This window comes from Pristis pectinata, chromosome 4 (assembly GCF_009764475.1).
Source record: "Pristis pectinata isolate sPriPec2 chromosome 4, sPriPec2.1.pri, whole genome shotgun sequence".
Classification (NCBI taxonomy): Eukaryota; Metazoa; Chordata; class Chondrichthyes; order Rhinopristiformes; family Pristidae; genus Pristis; species Pristis pectinata.
Window position 1 is genome coordinate 66764780 of NC_067408.1, and position 25041 is coordinate 66789820.

Consider the following 25041-nt stretch of genomic DNA (forward strand, 5'->3'; position numbering starts at 1 on the left):
CTGTAACTGTGAGATATAAACACTGCAGTTGCTTGAAGTCTAAAATAAAACAAAGAATGCTGGAGACACTCAACAAGCCAGGCAACATCTGTGGAGAGATAAGATCAGAGTCTACAGTACAAGTTGATAAGCCTTCATGAGAACAGGATAGGGTGGTTGTTGGATTCAGGATTGTTGTGTGGACTTTGCTGAGAAAAAAAGCAGAGCACCCAAGGGAAACCCATGTGGTCACTGGGAGAACATGCAAATTCCACCCTGATAGCACCAGAGGATCAGGAATGAAGCAGGTCGCTAGGGCTGTGAACCAAGTGCATCTGCTAGCTGCTCCACTGTGCCACCTGATCATTGAAAACATTTGAAGTTCCTGCATTGGTAGAGGAAATAATCAGAAAGCAAGGCTGGTCTTTATATTTTGGAATGCAAAAGGTTTAGAAATTGGGCTGCAATTGTACAGAGCTCTGGTTAGACCACACCTGGAGTAATGTGAGCAGTCTTGGCACTAAACATTGGGAAAGATAAGCTGACTTTGGAGGGAGTGTGTAATTACCAGAATAATATCTGGACTGCAAGGGTTAAATTATGCAAAGAATACAAACTGTTATTGTATTCTCTGGAATGTAGATAAGAAATGTTTAATATATGATAGGATAGGTAGAGAGTACGTAGCCTAAAAAATAGAACCACTTCTACTCCAAATGGGGAAATCTCTTTCATGGTTGGCAGTGGATGCTGGATCAAGCCTTATTTTGAAATCTGAATTCTGACAGATTTTTATCAATAAAGCTACTAAGTGAAATGGGGGAAATCAAGTTAGGCCCCAGACCAGCCAAGATTACATTTGATGGCCTTGTCAGCTCCAGGGGTTAACTGGCCTCCTCAAGTTATCTTCTTACGTTTCTGATGATCTAAATTAAACTGTACTGTGAACTGTGACTTCCTCGCTACCGCCAGCTCATGCAGAGGCAAAGTAAGGTTGCTAGCTGCAGTTTGATATTTTATTCACTTCATTTCTACTCCTCCCAATCTAGTACATTGCATTTGGTGCTCATGATGTGATTTCCTCTACATTGGAGAAACCAAACACAGATTGGGTGAAAAGTTTGGCAGACCACCCCTGTTCATTATGAAAGGATGACCCTGAGTTTCCAGTTGTCTGTCACGTCGATTCTCCATCCTACTTTGACCTTGTCTTCAGCCTTTTATACAGTTCCAATGAAGCCCAATGTAGGCTTGAGGAACAGCACCTCTTCTTCGAACAAGGCACATTCAGGATCCAACGTATATAAGAAATAGAAAATGTTTCAGCTCTTTGTACGTGGCTGATCCTTTTCCTCAGCATCACTTTCCCTAACTAAGCCCATCTTCCTTGATTCCCTTAATATTCAAAAATCTATCATTCTCTGCCTTGAATACACTGAGTGACTGAGCCTCCACAGCCCTCTTAGGTAGAGAATTTCAACGATTCACTATCCAGTGGGTGAAGAAATTTCTTCTCATCTCAGTCCTGTAGATACTAGACAATACTAGATCAAAAACAGTCTCTTCCCTTACTGGTTTCTTAACATACTGATCTGGAAAACTGTATCTTATACACTCTCTGAATTTATCCTCCACACTATTACTGGTAATTTGGTTTACCCAGTCTCTGTGCAGCACTGAAGAATGTTGCACCATCAGAGGGACTATCAGTAAAATTCCCACCCATAATGAAGTTAGAAGATCCCATGAACCTTTTTTGAGGAATCCCACTCTAAGCTCCGTGCTGTCCTGACCAACATTTATCACTGAAACGCAGTAATCAACCTCTTGCCCTTGGTGGGAGTTTGTTGTTTGCAAATTGGCTGCCACATTTCCCAGATTTACAACAATGATTATACTTCAGAAAGTATTTCCTTAGTCATGAAATTATTTGAGTGCCTATGAAGGAGTGAAAGGCGCTATAGAAATGTAACTCTTGATTCCTGACAGTATTACCTGCTTCTACCCGCTTGCCTTCCTTCAGCTGGTTGGCCACGTGCTTGGGGAGCATGGCATACAAAAGCACCTCAGTCTTTTTCTTTTCCACCTCCAGGTTCTTGGACAGGATCCGAAGCTCTTCCTTCTTGCGTTCGAGCTGATTGGACAGTTCGATCTCAGCCAGCCTCTGCTGGTTGAGGAGGATGAGATCTCGGGTGGTGTCATGTTGGGCAATATCAGCAAGGTGCATCTTCCTCTCCTCCAGTTCTTGGAGGGAGCGCAGTTGTGGCGAGCACAAGTAGATCATGCACTGGATGGATCCCATCCACAGCATCTGCCCTGAGAGACACAGAGAGAGAGAGGGCAGAGAAAGAGAAGAAATGGGAGGGAGGGGGGGAAGAGAGGACAGAAAAAGAGAGGGAATGGGAGAGAAAGTATGGAAGAGAGAGACAGAGAAAAGGAGAGAGAGACGGACACACACAAGGAGAGATGGAGGGAGAAGGGTAGAGAGGAAGAGGACAAGAGAGAGAGAAAAGGAAGCAAAGAGAGATGGAGAGATGGGGAGAGAGGAGGAGGGCAAGAGAGAAAGTGAGTAAGAGAGAAAGGGAGATAATGAGAAGGGGAAAGGGGGAGACAGAAAAAAGAGTGAGATTGAAAAAAGAACAAGAGAGGGGAGATGGAAAGAGAGGAGGAAAGGGGAAGAGAGAGAAAGTGAGGAAGAAGGGAGGGAAGGAGAGAGAGAGGGAGGAAGACAGAGAGAGTGCCATCCTGGTTATCCCATCTGGCACTATAATAAAATGTTACATGCAAAATATAACCTATAATCTTTGTGATGCTTTTTGCAACAGTCGCAATGCCCCATAGGTCTGTGGGTGGAAATCCTACTACTTAGACTGTGTAGGTCACTTCATTTGTATAGGAGAGGCAGGAACAAGCACCACATTGGGCACCTGTGTGGTAGTGGTCTGTCTGTCATGAAGGTTTATCCAGATCACTGCAACCTCCTTCATCTCCTCAGCCCCCACCCAACCCCATCCACACCCTTACATCAACCATTATTTGAACAAAACTCTGGTAGACTTTTGAGGTCCAGACTGTTTGCCTGATCAGCAACCCATCCGGTGGCAATACTTATTTTTAATGCATTCTAGGGATTTGGATAAGGCAAACAGGGCAGAGATTTATTGGATTAGTTGGCCTGAGGCACTGAAGGATTTGATACAGCTAACCAACATACTGGTTCACTCCAGAAAACAGTGAAGTAACAATGGTGTGGAACTAGAGTTGCTTATAGGCCAGGCTACATAAGGCAGACATGTCATGTTGATAACACTTCTCAGTCACCTGACCTACTAGGCAGATGTCTATGTATTCTGTGTAGAGATGGGATAGACTCTGCACTACCTGTACAGGGAGACCAGTGTAAATGTACCCCTTGTAGAGGTGACAGAGAGTCTATGTGCTCTCTGTACTGGCAGACCTATAGAAATTGACCAAGGGTTGTGCATGACCTGTGTAGTCTGTTCATTACCGGTACAGGTGGGCTTAAGTTGGTCCACCACATATGGGTCATGACTTTATGTGAACTACCTGTACAACCAGGGCTATACAGTGGGTTGGGAGTTAAGGTGGCTGCATTATCTGTGCAATTTAGAATCTGAGCAAGACTTGTACAGGAGTGGGGAAGGTAAAGGCTTCTGCACTTGTACGGCTGGTGAAAGTCCCCTACTGTGGTTCAACACAAATTGCATGCAGTCCAGGTAACACTGATCTGTTCTGAACGACCATACCTCGAAGTTTCAGCATTGGTTGACTTTTCCAAGATACTGGCATCATTTCTCTCCGAGTTTTCAGTACAAACTGGCTATTGATAAATTTTCTTATGCTGGAAATGGTAAAAGGTACTGCTGGATGGGTGATGGTGAAGTACTCATTGATTTTAATGTCCTCCATTTGTAGCCCTGGTACATACTTCTGGATGTTCACTCCTGCCTGCTTCACCTTTAGCTAGAGCAATCAGAAATTAACTTTTAATCTGTACTTTCTGGTATACAAGGCAAATCAATCTTCAGTTGAGGCAGTCAAAGCCATCGCAAAGGGTTCTGCCAGAGTAATTCATCAATAATAAAATACCAGAGCAGTGTATTAAGCACATCTGATCATTGGAATCAGAATATTCATTTTAAACATGTTGATGTTTAGCATTGACTGTATCTCACTGGCAGCAGTCTCACTTCTAACCCCAAAGGTTTTGAGTTCAAGCCCCACTTCACGAACATGAACACACTGTGCAATGTTGAGGCAATGCAGCAGCATCAGAAATGTTGATTTTCAGATGAGAGGGTAACCAAGGCTGCTTCTAAAGTGGATGTAAAAGATCCTGCATCACTAGCTTGAAGAACAGCAGCGGAAATCACACTTGACAAATGTGGAGCCTTGCTATGTTTGAACTGTCTGACACATTTTCAAATAGTACATTGGCTAAGAAACCCTTTGGAAAATCCTGTAGTCATGAAAAGTGCTGGATAACTGGTCATTACTTCCTTCTCTCATACAAACACGTGAATTATAAGTGGAGAAGGCTGCTCAGGTCTGCATAACCATTTAATTAGATCGTGGTTGATTTGACTGTAACCTTAACTCTGCATTCCCATCAATCTGTGGTAACCTGTGATAACCCTTGCTTATCAAGAATCTCTATCACTGCTTTCAAAATATTCAAAGACTCAGCTTCCACCGTCCTTTCAGGAAGAGGTTCAAAAGACTCACAACCCTTTGAGAGAGAAAAAAAATCAGCTCATCCCTGTCTTAAGTGTGTGACTTCTTTATTTTTAAACAGTGACACCCCCCCCATTCTTGATCCTCCCAGATGTGTTTGATCCACTCTACATCTAACCTGTCAAGCCCCCTCTGGATCTTATATATCTAAATACTGCTCATTTCTGAAGCAATAAATGCTACACAACAAACATGGAATTTCTGGTATGACTTCACTATTAGTTAACATAAACCAGTAACTAAGTTGGTTGGTTTTATCCTAGTCATACCAAGATATTCCTGTAACCATGCTTCTCATAAATAAGGTAACAGATAGACATTGAACTGGGTGATAGGGTTAGTCAGCGCAACTTTCTTGTGTGTATGATATCAACTAATCTCCCCAGAGCCCTCACTGATTGTGGACAAGGCCACCTGTGTTTAAGACTTGTTTGGGGTTCATTGTTTATTCAGAGTTGCTTAAGGAACACAGTAAAGTTTGAACATATTTGAGGTAAACTAATTGTATCTGCTGTGTGACATGAAGATCACTTGAGGTGATTTTTATTTGAAGTTGAACCTATATTGGTTGGACCAACAGTGAACCTATAATGTGTTTCATTATTTTATGAAACATCAGCTGATTGATGTAAAGTATAAGCAGAACAGCAACAAAACCTTGTGATTAGATTTGTTCCAAGCAACATTGTCAGAATAGAGGTAAAATCCTAACCAACAGGCTCGTTCTATGAGCTAATTTGTTTACTTCTGGCATCCACCACAAGGAATGTAAAGGGTGGGAGGGACATCCATGGTGAATAGAAAAACTTGTAGTTCTTCTCCATACAGCTGACTATATCATATGAAATAAAAACAGAAAATGCTGGGAACACTCAGCAGGTCAGGCAGCTTCTGTAGAGAGAGAAACAGAGTTAACATTTCAGATCAATGATCTTTCGTCAGAGCCTATCATTGACCTGAAATGTTAACCATTTCTCTCTCCACATCTATCTCCAGTATTTGTCAGATTTCCAACATCTGCAGTGTCTTTCTCTTTATCTAACTACTTCTTGAGTGAACCTTGAGCTTTCCCTTCACTTTTCCCATCTGGATGCTATTTCAGGTGGTGATCACTCTGTGTGAAACTCTTCCCGTTCACTTCCCCTCAGATGTCCTTGTGCCAGACTGGAAGCTGACAGACCACTTGTTTCCATCTCCACAATTTCTCCATTGCTTCCCTCACCATCTCTGGACCTTCACCTGAGGCAAAACCACCACTCATTCCCATCCTACTCTCAGTATAACCCCACCTGATCACCCGTAGCCCACAGCATCCTCCACTAGCCTCCATCATCCCAACATGTTGGTTTCAATACACCCCTCCTTTTCTAAATATTTCTCCACCGTAAACCCCAAACCATCTCAGGCCTTATATCTCACCTTCTGACCTTGGTTTCCTTGGTATTCCTTGATCACATTCCATCATATCCCAGCTGTTTGGGGGATTTAAGTACACCACACTACAAGTTATCACATTGTTTATTTGACTCTGCATCCTCATTGTATATAATATCTTGATTAATCAAATCATTATTGCTTATTATGATGTATATTTTCATTACTTCCCTCTTGCTGCCTTTCAATGTTTGAAAGCTCCAACTTGCACTGATTGTCCTCATAAACCCAACTCCTGATGACAGTGGCCAATTTAGTAGCTATTCTGTGGACTGCTGGTGAGCTGAGGTGAACAATATACTCATGCTTATGGCCTGATACATATATTGTTTGTCCACCATAGCATGGGGATGGCACAGTGGTACAGCTGGTAGAGCTGCTGCCTCACAACCAAAGCGACCTGGGTTCAGTCCTGACCTTGGGTGCTGTCTGTGTGGAGTTTGCACGTTCTCCCTGTGACTGCGTGGTTTCCTATGGGTGCTTCAGTCACCTCCCACATCCCCAAAGGCATATGTGTTAGGTTAATTGGCCGTTGTAAATTGCCCCTAGTGAATAGGTGAATGGTAGAATGTGGGGGGAGTTGATGGTAATGTTGGGGAGAATAAAATGGGATTAGTGAAGGATTAATGTAGCATAGTATCATAGTTATAACAGGTATCATAGTCATAGAGTCATATAGAACAGACACTACATCCACAGCAAACACAGATGGAAGGGAGGGGGTGGTAAATGCTTAAGATGATAGATTTGCATTATTTTGCATTGCCTGAACTGAACCTCTGCTCCTGTGTCAATTTACATTCTCAAGCAAACTCCATTTGCAAATCCCTGTTACTTTCCTGCAATCTGGTTTTGCTCCCATCTCCAGTTGACTATTATCAGAGGACATCAACACTCATTGTCCAAATCTGACAATACTAAACTGAGGAACAACAAACAAAGGTTTACCTCTTTGTCAAAGACAATGTGGAAAGGAAATGCATCGCAGAAAGCTTTGTTGTCAATCCAGAGCCTCTCCGGATAAACTGGCTTAAAGGAGTACAGCAAGGTACCTGGTGATAGAAATGCATTAGGGTAATTAGTGAACTTTTTTACATGATTCCAATTCTTGGCAATGTTTTTTTATGATAGGGAACCAAATGCTTGGAAAGCAGTCATTATGCTCATCACTGTAAAATCACTGTAGTGGAAGGGCTGGCATATTAATTAACAGCCTGCTCCTTAATTCAGTATCAGCCGGACTCTGTTGGGATGTCTCAGAGGTCCCATCTCTGTTTTTGGGCATTGCTGCAGGCTGGTGCAACACTGAGGGACAATATCTTAGTTGAGATATTGCCCATTGCATCTGCCTGTTTGCTGTCTTCATTTATTCATGGTCCTTCCTTTAACGTGTGTTTGATGGTCTGCACAGACTCAGTGGGCCAAAGGGCCTGTTTTCCATGCTACATCTCTCTATGACTCCAAAACAGTATAAAACAGTGGGAAGATATGCAAGCTGATGTGAATTTCCATGAGCTAGAGCTACCTTTGTACCAGCCAATCGGGTGGTTGGTCTAACCAGAAACTCAAGACAAGCAGATTTACTAGATATTCATTCATCTCAGTGGTTTATACAATGTGGCTGCTATATTTCTCTATCTGGTGAATACACTTTAGTGTATTATTGACGGGATGCAATTGCTCCCTTCAGTACGATCTGGTTTGAAAGTTATGAACAATTGTCTTTCAGTAAAATGGAGCAGATTACACAGCGATGTGCCAAGCAGCATTCAAGATTAAACATTTGAGATTTAGAGTCATAGAGTTATACAGCACAGAAAACAGGCCCTTCGGCCCGACTCATCCATGCTGACCAAGTTGAGTAACTGAGCCAGTCTTGTTTGCTGCATTTGCCCCATATCCTTCTAAACCTTTTCTATCCATTTTAGAACAGGGATGGGGAGAACCTTCTGTACACAAAGTGTCAGGAGGCTGTGGAGTTCATTTCCAGAATTAGTGAATGAGGGCAAAACCATGTCGGTACTCAGGGTTAGAGTAGAAAGATGGAGGAAAAGAGAATGAAGGACTAAGAGGGGGGACAAATTGGATTGAATGGTTTGCACATCCAGGACTAGTTTTTCTGATGTATTTATGAGAGAGAAGGAATTGTGAGAAAGAAAAATCCTGACTTGAAGTGGCACAGCTGGTAGTGCTGCTGCCTCACAGTGCCAGAAACCCAGATTCAATCCTAATCTCTGGTGTTGTCTGTGTGAAGTTCGCATGTTCTCCCTGTGACCATGAGGGTTTCCCTCGGGAGCTCTGGTTTCCTCCCAAAGGTCTGCAGGTAGGTTAATTGTCCACTGTAAATTACCCCTAGTGTGTCTCAGTGGCAAAAGAGTATCAACGGGGAGTTGAAGTGTACATGTCAGAGAGAATAAATTGCAGGGGCTACAGGGAAATAAAGAGAGAGGAGATAGGATGAATGGGATTGCTCCCCTGGAGTCAGCATGAACCTGACAGGCCAAATGGCCTCCTTCTGTATAGTTACGAGTAGAATACGTAGAGCATTAACTCTATTTCCCTCTCTGTAAGTGCTGCCTGGCCTGCTGAGCATTGCCAACAATATCTCCTTATATTATACATTAAATAATTGATCACAGATTTCTTAAACTTGAGATAAATGTTCTTGGAAATTCAAAATAAGGAATAATGAGCAGCAAGCTAAAAAGAGTGATATCACTTTCCCTTGAAGTACACCATCGATGAATTATATCATTTAATATACCATCATTAAATATAAAGAAACATACCACAGCCTAATTTCACAACACTCCTGAGAATGTCCCAATGTGTCCTCCTCCCCGAGCTATGGGACGGAGCACAATGTTTTTCCTTTGTCTTGGTCAGATGTTTCTCAATGTCCTGCATATACAGTAAGGCAGTACATTAGTTCCTTCAGAGGTGCTGGCTAGTTCTTATTCAGTGACTATACTTCCTGTTTAGAACAATTTTCAATGAGAATGAAATCAGCATGACAGAGAGTGAGCAGGTTCCACCACAGGCAGGTAATCTACTCTGTCAGTCTGACTCTTAAAAGCTTGCCATAGTAACTTTCAACTACTGATGTAACAGTGATGGTTAACTAATGACGGAAGGCAAATGACCCCTCAGCTACCAGGGTCATCAATCCCCTTGAGATTGACCAGGAATATCCAAGAATTAGGGGTTCATCCACAGAATGCCGATGAAAGGATCCATAGGGAAAAATCATAAGGCTTTAAAAAAATACTAGGTAGCATTTTCCTGAGAAATTCTGGCAATTCCTGATATAACTGTCAGGAAGTTTGTGATCGCAAAGGTGGAAGTCCGGAATTTCCTGAGAGCTTCTTGGAGCCATCTTTCTGATATGTTCTAACACTGGACATCCTGAAGGTTACCAGCACCTGGAGTGCTGTGTATAGTTTTTGTCTCCATATTTAGGGAACAATATGCTTACATTGAGGCAGTGCAGAGAAGGTTCATCAGGTTGATTCTTTGACATATGAAGATAGGTTAAGCAGGTTGGGTCTATCCAGAATGAAAGGTGATCTTATTAAAACATATAAGATTCTGAGGGGGACTGGCAGATTGGATGCTGAAGAGGACCTACTACGTTCCACTAGGATGTTTCACCTAGTGGGGGTATCTGGAACCAGGGGGCATAATTTCAGAATAAGGAGTTGCCCATTCAGATTGGCAACGAGGAGGAATTTCTTCCCTCAGTGGGTTGTGGATCTTTGGAGTTCTTGAAGCGAAACTGCTGTGGAGGTGGAGTCATTGAATGTGACTGACAGACAGTTGAAATACAGGGGAGCCAAGGACTATGGAGAAAGAGAGGGAGAGTGGTGTTGAGGCCAAGACTGGAACAGCCATGATCTTTATAAGTGATGGAGCAGGCTGTATTCTATTCTACTTCTACTCCTGCCTCTTGTGGTTTTATATACAATCTCAAATCTACCTGGTGAACTTATACCAGAGCCAATCAGATGTAAGTTCAGCCACTCCATTTATTTCAATGGAAAGTGGTAACTTACAGGTAATTTACTTTTTTTTAATTTAATGAATTGAACATAAATCTATTTAATTCTTTAAGTGTTTTGAGTTGTAATTGTATAGCATAATCAATTACTAAGAATTTTGAATGCTATATTTTGACAATGGCATGGTTTAGCCAGCTGTCAGAGCATTTCTGTGGGAGAAGTGCTCGTTCCCTGAAGGAGCACTTCTCGCACCCAGCGATGGATCTTCTCTAAGATGCTGGTGACCATGTCACTGGTGCCAACAAGCTGGTAATTCCCAGCTCGGAGGCTGTGACTGCTGTCAACACTGGCCCACCCAGCTCATAGACCCCACAATAACTTTCACACCACCACATCCGAGCCTGTTCTTGGGAAGATTGAGCACCAAGTGCCCTTCTTCTGCCTTCTCCCCCACATTATCTCCAGCAACATCCACCATCGAGGACATCTTCAAGAGGTGGTGACTCAAGAAGGCAGCCTCCATCATTAAGGACCCTCATCATCTGGGACATGCCCTCTTCTCGTTATTACATTGGGGAGGAGGTACAGGAGCCTGAAGACCCTCACTCAATGATTCAGGAGCAGCTTCTTCCCCTCCGCCATCAAATTTCTGAACAGTCCATGAACACTACCTCATTATTTCTTTTTTTTTTGCACTATTTATTTTGTAATTTATAATAATTGTATGTCTTTGCACTGTATTGCTGCCGCAGAACAACAAATTTCACATCATATAAGTCAGTGATAATAATTCTGATTCTGAACACCCTATTTAAAACTTTTTTCCACTTCCCTTTCAAATGCAATTTAAGTGCTATTAGCCTTGCAGTGCCAACAACACTCAGAAAAATAGATTCTTCCCCCTCTTTTGTGAGTGACATCAACTTAATGCTCTCAGAGTAAAGAACCAAAGGGGGTCATTTTTACCCTATTTGCCCATTCAAGGTGCAATGTTCAGCAAATTTTATGGACTAGGAATTGCATGGTTAATAATCTGAATCCACAATAAAGGATTATTTTCGACTTGCAAAACATTTCCCAATTTCTCAGCAGTTGCAATTACTTCTTACACATACTCCCATCGGAGGCAGTTCAATCTATATGGCATCAACTATATAATTGTACATGTGGCCATGGACTCTTGTGTGATTGAGTATTTTTAGTGCAGGTCCTCCTCGGGTTATGAACGCCCGACTTATGGACACCCCTTACATACGACCATACATTTTGGGAGACCGGCGGGATGGATGGGGATGGATTTGCCGGCTGCTGCAGGGTTGCAGGCATCTCCTGCCAGGTAGGAATGTGACATTTCCATGGGCCTTCTCTGCCCAACACCACCACACCCTCCCACCGAGCTACAACAATCGGGGGCTGGGTTGAGCCGAGCAGAGCTGGGACCACTGAGAAGACTCACTCACTCACTCTCTGAGTCAGTGAGGCCGGCTGGGAGCCACTCTTACCGCACCTACTCACTCTCCCATCACAGCTGTTCCTGTGATCCTCTCCCACACACTTTTTGTTCATTTCCTACTTACAAACTGTTCCGCTCCTGACGGCCATTGCACAGCCACAGTGGGCTCTACAATGTGGTGGTAGGATTGTAATGACTACAGCCATCAATATAGAGTCTGAAGTCATTTGTATAAAATTCCGCCTGATGAACTATTGTTCCATTTACATATGTGCGACATGGAACACACTGCCTGAAAGGGAGGTGGAAGCAGATTCAGTATTTGATATTTGGTTAAAAAGGGTAAATATTCTTGGCTACAGGAAAAAAAAACAGTGGGGAAGGGAAACTGACTGCTCCTTCAAAGACCCAGCACAGGCAAAAGGGTTCAAATGGCATTTGATTCCATGATTTAAAACAAGTGGATCTGCTGAAGATTTATGTAATAACTTTGGGACATTGCTCCCTCCCAGCCTTGAAGAATTGATTTCACGAATGAGTCTCCATGCGACAAAAGATGTAAGATCTACCTTTCCAACCATCTCCTTCCCTTTGGACTGCAAGTTGCCTTCCAGCCTCTCCCTCCCTCGTCTTGACAGCTTCTTCTGGACAACAAGGAAAATCACATGCTCCTTCTCCTCTGTACATTCTTCCTCTTCCGACTGGTTCAGGATTTCCATCTCCACCTCCGTTTCAAAGAAGTCTATGGCTACGGCTTCTATTATCCCTAGAGGAACAGATGTTTAAAGCAAGAGTGACATGTGATCTGCACACTGGGGCAGGTTTTTGCCCTAACTGTCCCTTCAGGGTGTGGAGGGGGATGTGCCACAGGGGCAGAAGTGGCCTTTCTATAGACCCTGTTGGTTTCCCTTCCAATGTCTCCCAGTCCACAATCAGGCCTTACACTTCAGTGAGCTATAGCAAATGTAATCAGTCTCCTTTCCCACAACAACCTAGCCAGCTGGCTATTGGGGCAAAATCCAGGCAATCAACAATCCAGTCTGCAATCCAGTTTTGTCTTGTAAACAGACTGTAAGTAAATTTTGTAAACAGATTGCAGTTCTATTTACAATCCTGCCTACAATCCGGCCTGTCATCCAGTTTGCACTCAGGCCTGCAATCTGCAATCAATCCTGTTTACAATCTTGTTTACAATTCAGTCTGCATTCTGTTTTAAAATCCAGCCTGTAATTCAGTTCGCAATCCAGCCTGCAATCTGCCTACAATTGAGTCTGCAATCCTGCATGCCATTGAGCCTGCAATATTGCTTGCCTGCAATCCCAGGGCAGCAATCCTGCCTGCAATCCAGTCTGTAGTACACCTTGCAATCTTATCTGAATAATGCATGCAATCCTGCCTGTAATCTTGTCTGCAATCCAGTTTGCAATCCAGCCCATAATCCACCTAGCCAAGTTGCCTTTTACAAGTCTCCAAACAATGGAGACAAATTTCTAACCCACTGGGCACCAGCTGATTTCATCCCTCACCCATCAAGTGCACGTTAACACTACATAGCACACATCACCTTATCCTGTGCAGCATTCACTCCATATTGTTTGAATTAGGACTGAACGACCCATTTGATGGTCCCAGCTTCCTATTGTTGCCACAATTTTTGTTTGCAGGCTCAAAAACGGATAGAAAATACCGACTCAAAATAGCAAATTCTCACATTACTTCCTCCAAAGGTACAGGATGGGCAGTGGGAACAACTCTCTGAGGAGATTTCTTGCCTAGATAAGTACCTCAGATGAAGTGGGTAACATGAAGTCACGAAAGAGAAGTAATTGCATTGGGAGCTACCAGGTCTACTGAGGTCTGGAGCAGGTGCACCAGGTTAAATGCAGAATAAGATCAATGCACTGAATAGCATTTTACTTTTCCAACATAGGTATCAACAGCTGGCTATGCTTCACCTGTATCTCACATAGAAAATGGGTACAAAGGGGTGTCAACTGGCAGCTGATAATACCTGGGACAATATGACAGAGACCTTTTCTGTCAGAATAGTAATGAAGCCACATCGCTCCATCTTCCCTCCTTTCCACTCGAAAAGATGGTGCTCTCATCGCCTGTTAACCAGATAAAATCAGACGTTTTATTGATTCAGCAAATATATTTTGCTACTTGCTTTCAGCACAGTAACATTGATGACTTTTTGTCAATCTGTGCTTTTGATTAGAGAATCTTGGAGTAGATTCAATAAAACCGTCAAAGAAAGTTGTAAATATATGCAAAAGATAAGATATCCTTATTAGTCACATGTACATCAAAACACAAAGTGAAATGCATCTTTTGCATAGAGTGTTATGGGGGCAGCCCGCAAGTGTCTCCACGCTTCCAGCGCCAACATAGCATGCCCACAACTTCCTAATCCGTATGTCTTTGGAATGTGGGAGGAAACCAGAGCACCCGGAGGAAACCCACACAGACACGGGGAGAACGTACAAACTCCTTACAGACAGAGGCCGGAATTGAACCCAGGTCGCTGGCGCTGTAATAGCATTATGCTAACCACTACACTAACGTGCCTGCCCAAAAGCAGAATCTGCAGGACAATGGAGAAGGGGCAGGAGAATAGATCAAGTTTGATTCTTTTAATGAGATAGTACATGATGGGCCAAGTGGCCTTCTTCTGTGCTGTAAGTTCTATAATACTGCCACTGCTACTGTTGGTTGGGGTTGGGCAAATTGCAGGCGAGGATATGTGGGTGGGTGGGTCAGGGGATGCAGTTACAAATTTCATTAATTGGACACAGAGAAAGGCTCCAACTGATCCTCAAGTTCAAGTTTATTGTCATAGGCATACATTCACAGGGTATAAATGCCTTGAAAATTTACTTTCTGTAGGAGCAGCACAGTACATTACAAGACGAGGACAAACTTAACAAAAACTTAACATAAGCTATAGATCCTGCCCTACACATAGTGCTAGCAAGGCACTCATCTCATGATCCAGCTCTTCTGTCCTCACCCTGCTTCCTGGGTTTTCCAAGGCCTGGGAAACCTGATTGCCCTAGGTTAGAAATAGGAATCTTGTCAAAATGGAGCCTGAAAAGCTCTTGGTGACCCACACACCTCCTGAGGGCGGTTGGTCACCCCTCACCCACCCCACCATGAAAACCAAAGGTGGGCTTGGACTTGACATATTTCATTTTTAACTTTCTGCCCAACCCAAACCCACTCATTTTGGGCATTAGAATTCTCATTGGCTCAATTACAGTTTAGTCCAAGAGATTGATGATAGGGCAAGTGAAATTTATCAAGCCTGGTGACCATCGGAAGTCTGTGAACGTTCCAAATCAATTCTAAGGAACATGACTGCATTTGCTACGTTCTTGTAATTAAACTGAGAATTAAGTTCAACAGCAGCAGCACTCAGATTGAACTCAGTTCTGGAATGATTCGGTGACAACCATGACCACAGGCTGGGGCTTGGGGTAGAAGGCTGGGTGTGGTGTGGGTTCGGTAGGGAAATGGGTGACCTGCAGTCTCCTCCAGAGGACTCACTGTATGACTGGGAGCCAAGCTTTCCAGTTAGGCTGCCTTCTGGGTGGGGAACCTGCTGTAACAGGAAATACTGTATATCTGAAAACAAAGCAATATTTGTTGGGCTATGAAGAATGGGCAGGGGAAGAGAACTAATAAGATGTTTGTTTTAATGAGGAAGCACAGATATGATAGGCTGAATGGTCATATGTGGACGAACACTCCTCATTGTCACCCATAATAGCTGCTCCAAACAAGACCAGGACCTCTGCTTCTCTCTCCATACATGCTGCCTGCTGTGAGTGTTTTTTTCCCTTTTCACGGTTAATTGAATTTAGTCACCCTTAGAGTTATAGGGTCGTACAGCACAGAAACGGGCCCTTTGGCCCACCTTGTCCATGCTGGCTCTTTTGCCCATCCACACTAGTCCCATTTGCCCGCATTTACCATATCCTTCTATGATTTGCCTGTTTAAGTGCCTGACTAAATGCCTCTTAAACATAACAATTGTATCTGATTCCACCACCTCCCTATTCCAGATATCAGCCACTCCCTGTGTAAAAAAAATTACCCCTCAGATCCCCTGTAGAACTTCTTCATCTCACCTTAAACCTGTGCCCTCTTGTTTTTGATACTCCATCCCTTCTTGTCAGCTGTGGTAGTAGTTTGAAGCTTCAATCCCACTCCAAGGACTTAAACACATGGTTCAGATGGACACTTCATGGCCCAGCAACATTCAGATGGCACTTTAGACCAAGACTCTTTCCTCCCTTAAGAGATCCAGGGTACTTTGAAGAAGAGGGGAGATCTTCCCAGTGTTCAAACCAATATTATTATTTCAACAAGCATTGCTAATAAAGATTATCTGTTTATGTATCTCACTGCTTTTTGTCAGAACTTTGCTGGATGTAAATCGGCTGTCACATTTCTTGCAGTGGCTACACGTAAAATGTATTTCAGAATGTGCAAGATGCTTTGGGCAGCCTTGGCTTGTAAAAAGCACTGTAGAAGTGTAAGTTTTCCATTGCACTAGTCCCACATTCTTAATTTACACACCCAGGTCAGGCAGCTGCTGTAGAGAGAGAAACAGAGTTAACATTTCAGGTTGAAGACCCTTCATCAGATGGGTCTGATAAAGGGTCTCCGACCTGAAGTGCCTTCTTCCCACAGATGCTGCCTGACCTGCTGAGTATTTCCAGCATTTTCTGTCCTTGTTTCAGATTTCCAGCACCTACAGTTTTTTGATTTTCACTCAATGACTGTTTCAAGTTCAAATAATTAAAGTAAAATAGTTACAATTATCATTAGCCTAAAGGATAGTGCTCACGGTGCTTGAGGAGAGGTGTATTACCTGATATGACAGCGCAAGGTAACTGTGAAGGGCATCTAAATTTTCAATAAACTCCATCAGTGATCCTCCCAATGTACGTAGCATCCTGTCATAGCCAGACACCTTGCAGAAAGTGAAGAAGTATCCTCCAAAGAGTTTCAAAAGAGCCTCAGTAGATACGTCTGTGCAATAAGAATACCCAGTTTAGTTATGTTTGTTGACTACTGCAGGAAGTTACTTACGAATTTTCACTTTATAACTCTACTTTTAAGAAAATCATATTTTAACACAGCCAAGAAAATACAGTGGAATCTTACTGAAGGTGACATGGATTGTTAGATAGTGCATCTTCTGGTGACTTTTCAGTGCAGTGGGGAGGTGTAATCGGTGTGTGACATATGCATACTCATATTTACAGCCAAGTACCACAAGTGCTTATCAGAAAGATAAGATGAATGAGGGAACCAACCAGATCTGTCAAACAGCAGATGCTCACATGGATATAAGTTAACAGGCAATGGATGCATATGTAGCTTATTGTTCAACTTACATATGCAATATCATAAAAACCCAATATATTGCAGGTTAAGAAGTAATCCACGTATCTGCAGATTGGTAGTGTCTTACAGGGTAGGTGGAAAGCCCTTGGGGTAGAAATGTGTCCTCTGTTCTATGCACTAAACATATGAGAAAGTAACGTATGGGCATCGAACTCTGTTTCTGTTCCATTGAAGGCCATGAACCTGAGTTTCAGACGCAGAGTTTTTGCAAAAACATTACCACATTACCTGTTAGTGCATAAAGAGAGGAGGAATTTGGACATCTGTCAGTTTTTTACTTTCTGAAGACTGGGATCCACACTGGAGAACTGGTCCACAGGTACACAGAGCTCTCCCACACCTCACAAAATGCCCCTTCTTAATCGATGAACTGTAGCAGTATAGGGGCCTTGAAATCAAACCTCTCCTTGCTCAATGTGGGTATTCACCCACATTCCAGTTGGTGTCACCAAGGGATGAGCAGGAACTGGAGCAACAGTGAACTTTTCCATCTTGAAGTCTTGAGCTTAAGACACCTGAAATGGAAGCTTAACCTGCTGTCCACTGATGGGGGAGGTTTAGTTAGCTTTTAGCTTTGGTATCTCAAAGCTTAACATAAATGTTTCATAATATTTGGAGAATATTTATTTACCAAAAATAATGCACAAACTGGACCCACAATTGTATCATATTATGCATACTGCTGTGATTTGTATTTTGATTTATTCCATAAACTGTTGAAATCACTGAACAGTATATTATACAGCTAATACACAATAGTGCATGGCATGGTGCAAGGAAGGCACACCAGCATCTTTACTTTCTTAGAAGGTTAAGGAGGTTCGGCACGTCACTGAACACTCTATCAAACTTCTACAAATGTACTGTCGAAAGTATCCTGACTAGTTGCATCATGGTTTCTAAGAATTAGAGAGTATGGATTATGAGGAGAGACTAGGGGAGCTAGGGCTTTACTCATTGGAGAGAAGGAGGATGAGAGGAGACATGATAGAAGTATACAAAATTTTATGAGGAATAGATAGAGTGGACAGCCAGCACCTCTTTCCCAGGGCACCAATGCTCAATACAAGAGGGCATGGCTTTAAGGTAATAGGTGGGAAGTTCAAGGGAGATGTCAGAGGGAGGTTTTTCAGCCAGAGAGTGGTTGGTGCATGGAATGCGCTGCCTGGGGTGGTGGTGGATGCTGATACGTTGGTCAATTTCAAGAGATGGTTAGATAAGCATATGGAGGAATTTAAAATAGAGGGATATGTGGGAGGAAGGGGTTAGATAGTCTTAGGCATGGTTTGAAGGTCGGCACAACATGGTGGGCCAAAGGGCCTGTATTGTGCTGTATTGTTCTATGGTCTGGTACGGCAATTCGAATGCACAAGAATGTAAGAAGCTGCAGAGTAGTGGACTCAGCCCAATACATCACTGGCACATCCCTCCCCACCATCGGTAGTATCTACAGGAGGTGTTGCCTCAAGAAGGCAACATCAGTTGTTAAAGATCCCCACCATCCAGGCCATTGCCATCTTCTCACAGCCACCATCGGGCAGGAAGTACAGAAGCCTGAAGTCCCACATCATCAGGTTCAAGAACAGCTACTTGCCTTCAACCACTTGGTTTTTGAACCAACCTGCACAACCCTAATCACTGCCTCAGTATTGCAACACTATGACCACTTGGATCACTTTGCACTACAAAGGACTTTGTTTTTTTTTGGTTCTAATTGTGTTCTTTCTTGAATAATTTATGTTTAATTTAAGTTTTTCTTGTGAATGTGGTGTTTCAGATGTTATGTGCCTGTGATGCTGCTGCAAGTAAGTTTTTCATTGCACCTGTGCATACATGTACTTGTGCCTATGACAATAATCTCGACTGGCTTTGATTTTTACATAAATATTCCAGCATATACTTTTCATCTGGAAACATTGATTTAAAATGGAATAAACTAAGAGGACAGAAAATCTCTTACAGGTTTTCCAAAAACAGGAAAATATGACCGGGGTGGTGGTTGGTGTGCGGGTGGGGGCGGGGGGGGGGGGGTTGGAGGGTGGAATCAATAGCCCTTTGAGCAAGTTCTGTCATCCAATGGGAAATAGTCCTCAAATCCATTTATGGAACCTTAGCTCCATACCTCTTGCATGTTTTGGATCTCCCCACTCTCTCTCTCTCTCTCTGTTGAAGTGAATTCACTCCTAAATGGCATCTTGGAAGACTGAAATCCCCATGTTCTGGATTCCTCTGTGAACAATAGTACTCTCCTTATCAAATTATTTTATCATTTTAATTACTTCAATTAGACTATCCCTTGCCCTTCTGAATTCAGGGGAAGGCAGGAGGTTTATTCAAACTGATCTCATAATGTAATCTCTTGTGTGTTGATATCATACTGCTTTGTAACTCTGAAAGGCCAATTTAACTTTACAGAGCTCTGGTGACTGACATTGAATGCAATAATCATATAAGTCTGACCAAAAGATCTAAACAACTGAACCATCCTCCATGCTCTTGGAGAGAGCTAACGTTCCACTGCATTTTTAGTTCTGTTTTATATCTGTCATTTTTTTAGTATATGAAGGCTACAGCTTTCTTTCAGCCTTTAAGTCTAAGAAAACATTACAAATTCCATTTCTTGGATCCAAAATATATAACTCACATCTCTCCACAATGGGCTTCATTTGACATGGTTTTGCAGTGTTTCTTAATCTATCTATGAACCTTTATACATCAAAGTTAAAGTTGAGTTTATTGTCATATGCACAAACTTACCTGCAGCAGCAGCACAGGCACATAGCATCATATAAGCAGCACCCACAAGCTTTCTCCCATATATACAATACACTAGGCCTCCAATTTAAGGTCACTTGCAAACTTGGAAATACATCTCTCCGGTCCATACTGTGGAATTCACATCCCTGGGGAACACCACATGTCAGATCATGTCACTTGGAGTGTATTTCCTTTATCACTACTCTCTATCAACTTTCCAACTTCCAACCCATTGCATAAGGTTGCCTCCAATACAGCAAGGTGGTGTGACTTTACATGGAAACATATCTGTCCTGCACACTACTCTTTACAGAACCAGATTCTGTCCCTGCTATACAAGGTTATTTTGGTTTAACTGATTTTCTACAAAAACTCTCTAATCAGTCACATGCTCACTTGCAAATTCAAGGATGTTTCAAATAGTTACAGAATGTATATTTCTACTTCAGAGCATGAAGTGTTGTCACAGGAATAGTTTATTTTTGGTGTGGTATGAAAAGCACCCAAGGTAATGAGTGAAATAGTCTTTCTGCCTGGAGTACTGCAGTAAAACTCTGATAATTCAGCACTCTCACAACTTTGGAGTAACAAACAATGTGCTGGAGGAACTCAGCAGCGAGTCAAGCAGCATCTGTGGGGGAAAGGATTGTTAACGTTTCAGGTCGAAACCCTGCATTAGGCCTGAGAACGGAGAGGGGAGAGGGCTTCAACCCAAAATGTCAACAATTCCTTTCCTCCCGACAGATGCTGCTCGACCCACTGAGTTCCTCCAACAGATTGTTTGATGCTCCAGATTCCAGCAGCTGCAGTCTCTTGTGTCTACACTTGCAACCTTGGCAGATTTTCCAGACTATTGGATGTTATTCTGTTAAGGAAGCATGGGAACCACGTCCCTGGGAGTGGAAAGGGACTGTGGGAACCAGGGCCTTGGTAAGTTCAAAGGCAGTGAGGGAACCAGGGGTCCAGTGAGTAGAAGAGGACTGTGGCAAGGGTCACCTGGTGAGCCAGATGCCAAACAATCAGGATTTCTGAATAGATAGCGGATTTTTGGAGTTCCTCTGTACTTGACACAATAAATATCTGTCTCGATTGGAACCTGTAAATTTTGTATGTGGCTCTCCCCAGTCAGTGTGGCCAAGTATGTAGGCATGTAAGTCTGTAGGCCAAAATCTCCATCCTGTGGATGCTGGGGTCTCAGTGCCAACTACATACTTGTCTACACTGACTGGGGGACAGCCATATTACTTTGTATGTGGCTCTCCCCACAACTGACGTAGATTGAGTTATATTCTGCCGTGCACTTGAAAATATCCATTTACATGGGCATTGTATTTTGAATGTCTCGGCAAATCCGACTTACTGAGCATGTCAGAAGCTGCCTGCAGGAGACTCAGTGTGATAACATCGTCGTAAACCTGGTAGGTCATAAAGGTGTCTTGAACTTCAGCCCGTGCCCTGGGAAGAAAAAGGTTGTGAGGAAAGAGAACTGGAAAAAAATGGAAAAATCCAGTGAAAACAAAAAGAAAACTAGGGATTGGGAATAAAACAGCAAAGTGGTGGAAGTACACAGCAGGTTGTTCAGGGACTTTAGAACCCAGCTGGTATCAGTCCCGTAAAAGGGTTTTGATCCAATATATTGCTCTTTCTCTTTGCTGATGGATCCATTCAACTGGATTGAACCCCATTTTCTGATTCTTTTCCACTGTATAAATTAATCTGAACCAATTACAGTCTTGTGTCCGGACTGGGATCACTGCTGCCCACAGTTCCTTTGGTTCATTTGGTTCAATGGACAAACCCTTCTGTTGGATGTTAATTGTCACAGTTCAAACTACAGTCAGCAGACAGCCACTGTCACCCGGTGACTGCAATGCAAAATAAACAAGCATTCTGCCTGTCATTCAGCTCAAGCCTGTTGTAGCGCCCTGTCCTTCGACAATTTGCTACCCCCACAGAACTTCACTGCTGGACTAACCTCCGGGGATCTATTTGTTTTAACAGCCTCTCTTATCCCTGACCCAAAGAGATCAAAAGATTTTGTTTTAAGACCAAAGTGTTCTATGTCTTCCTGAAGGGATAATCATTCCAAACAAAATATCCATTGATTGTAATCTGGGCAAAAAACAAACCATTCCATGGCAAGAAACCTCAAATCCCACTGTGGATTTCAATGCAAATTAAAATCATTTCTGCCAAGGTTTTGTTTTGAAGGAAATGGCCCCAATCTCCAGCCTGTCTTATGCTGGGGTCTCAGTGCCAACTACACACATGACTACACTGACTGGGGAGTTTTGATTTTGGCAATAATGGTAAACAAATGAGGACAGATTACCTGACCCTTCACACAAGAAGCTCCAGTTCCACTGAATGCACAGTCAAAATGGCTCCCACAAACAATTAAAGAGCAGCTTCATAGCCTTTTACAGAATTATTAGTACTCACCTCAAGGCCTCCCATGTGTCCTCTCCAAAGTTCTCTATTACCAGAGATTTCAGGCAGGTGTTAATGAATCCATACTGGGAAAAAATGAAGAAATGTTTAAGTGTCCATTTGTTATTCTGCTCACTCTATGACTACAAGTCAAGTCGAGTTTATTGTCATGTGCACAAGTAAGGTGAGGTACAGATACAATGAAAAACTTGCTTGCAGCAGCATCACAGGCATGTAGATTCAGACAACACAGAACATGTTATACATAGATTATACCTAAATTATACCAGACAGTGAAAGAAAACATGCAAAACAATCAGAGACAAGTCCATGATAGTGCAAGAGGTGGTTCATTGTGTTTCGTTTTTGAGGTAGGGTTAGGGTTGTGCAGATTAGTTCAAGAACCTGATGGTTGAAGGGAAGTAGCTGTTCCTGAACCTGGCGGTGTGGGACTTCAGGCTCCTGTACCTCCTGCAGGCTACTTCCATTCTGACCCACCTGTTATTTACCTGTTACAACCCAGCCACTTGGATATTGTGCTCCGTGACCATACACCACACCTCTCACAGCAGGCACTTGAGCCCTGGTGTTTTGTCCATGGTAGTTCCTTCATTGACTTGTTCTACACAGGGACATACGGCATACCTTCCTCCACTAGCTAAAGCATAGAATATGCTAGAACTGTTTACAAAGATAGTGAGGCCACAGCTTAAGTTCTGCGTGCTGTTGTGGTGACCACATTACAGGAAACGTGCGATTGCACCGGAGAGAGTGCACAAGAGATGTACCAGGATGTTGTCAGGACTGGAAAGTGGTAGCTGTGAGGGAAGATAGGAGGAGGCTGGGGTTATTGAAAGGATACTTAACTGAAGTGTACCACGGTAGACTATGAAACTAAACTATACAGTAAACAGGGAGGCTCCCTCTCCCATTGCAAAGAGATCAGAAACCACTCCGCACAGATTTAAAGTAACCGGTAGCAGGATTAGAAGAGAAGCGGGGGTGGTGGGGGTCCGCACCCCCGCCGGAAAGCGTCGTGTGGGCCGAAGCACTCCTCACCTTCCATCACATTGGGTCAGTGACCGGACCCTGAGGACGCAGCGCTGGAGGGTGAGAGTAACAAACTCTCCTGGGAGCACTCGGCGTCTGTGGTGAGGGAGAAAGGAACTGGCGACATTTCGGATAGAGACCCTGCATCAGGACTGAGTTGCAGGGTGAGGTGAGACCCGGGTGGCTCTTCTTCCACCGGCTCAGACACGGTGAGCCAAATCTCCCTCTCTGTGCCGTGAACTTCCCGGCGATTCTGCCTCTGGTGAAGGTACTGCCAGTGAATCAAGCCGAAGTTTTCTAGAATTTATTTCTCACGAGTAGTTCCGGCTTCGCTTGATGGGAACACCTTCCAGTTTAAGAAGGCTGCGGGGAGGTGACCCGCCAGGTCAAATCTAGCGCTAGGAGACAGAAGAGATTGCAGATGCTGGAATCTGGAGCCCGCTGACTTCCCCCAGCTCTTTGTGCGTTGCTCCAAATCTAACACTGAAACGTTGATGCAAAGAATGCAAATAACAATACTGTAAATGTCATGGTGAGTACAAACCACCGGGCCCCGTCCGTTGGTGGGATCAACCGTGGAGAGTGCAGGTTTGGACAATTTGACACTTTGCGCTGGTTCTCAGCAGATTATATCTTTTAATCAACAATGTTCAACAATGTGTAACCCCACCCCCCCCCCCCCCCCCCCCACCGTGCCTTCTTCACTTCAGGGTCCGCCTTTATAGGGGTTGGGGGACAGCCGGGCCAGCCGTGCTCCCCCTTCCCTGTATTAATACCCTGCCCCCTTCTCACCGCGCCCCGTCTCCCAGTCTCCAGTTCCTGGTCTAAGTAACGAGAGAAGCCACCGGCTGTGAGTGTGGGAAGGTCGAGCGAGCCCCAGTCAGGATCGGGAGTGAGGGCGAGAAAGAGAAGGGGGAATTGGAAGATGGGACAAGTAACTTCGGGAGACGAGACTCTAGCTATACGTACCATGCCTCCCGGTACCCGCTGCTCAGTTGCTTCTGTCCCGTGGGTGAGTACAGTACACGAAGCGGTGGATGGCGTTCCCGGTCTTCAGTCTAACAGTTCAAACTTGCTCTGCCTCTCTCTCCCCCGCCTTATGCCTTAACGTTGTCCCACTTGGGCGTGTCTCCTCGCTCCGGGACAACCTGCTGCAGCCAATGTCTCCAACGTAGGGGTGGGGGTTTGGGGGGGGGGGGCTGCGGAAGGTGTGAGGAAGGAGCTGGCATTTGTTGTATATCGCCCGTCCGAGGTGCCTCTGACCCTGGCACGGATCCATCGCCATCGCTCCGCTGGTGAAAGACTGCCCCAGAGCAGAAAATCCGGAGCCCCTCTGCTCATCTTCAAAGCCAACTAAATCAGGACCACGGACAGTCACTCAAATATTAAACATTCCAAATAAAATTATTTTAGTCAAGTCGAGTTTATTGTCATGTGCACAAGTACGGCGAGGTCCAGGTACAATGAAAAACTTGCAGCAGCATCACAGGTACGTAGGTACAGACAACACAGAGAAAATAAATTATACATAAATTATACAGGTCAGTGAAGAGGAAAAATAAGACTGGGAAAACATTTCAACAGCGCTGAAAAGAATGAAAACATTATAATTAAATCAATATAATTAAAACAATATTCATGATTACATTAATAGTATTATTTAAGCGACATTATTACTTAAATAATATTGCAATTAATATACTATTATAATGAAAATTTATATCATAATTAAAATAGTTATAATTAAAACGTAGCCACAAATGATAC

General features: G+C 43.4%; 1 protein-coding gene across 1 annotated transcript in view; it reads right to left on the reverse strand.

The window, feature by feature from the left end:
* The window catches only part of LOC127569643 (guanylate cyclase soluble subunit beta-2-like), a 33646-nt gene extending 9087 nt beyond the window's left edge, over positions 1-24559 (reverse strand). Inside the window, exons 1-9 of the mRNA XM_052014442.1 lie at positions 24347-24559; positions 22237-22310; positions 21155-21249; positions 16499-16659; positions 13631-13730; positions 12227-12385; positions 7117-7220; positions 3747-3963; positions 1975-2295 (exon numbers count right to left, since the gene is read on the reverse strand). Of these exons, the coding sequence (XP_051870402.1) occupies positions 1975-2295; positions 3747-3963; positions 7117-7220; positions 12227-12385; positions 13631-13730; positions 16499-16659; positions 21155-21249; positions 22237-22310; positions 24347-24559 (1444 nt within the window). The remainder of the gene's footprint in view (positions 1-1974; positions 2296-3746; positions 3964-7116; positions 7221-12226; positions 12386-13630; positions 13731-16498; positions 16660-21154; positions 21250-22236; positions 22311-24346) is intronic.
* Positions 24560-25041: the final 482 nt, after the last annotated feature.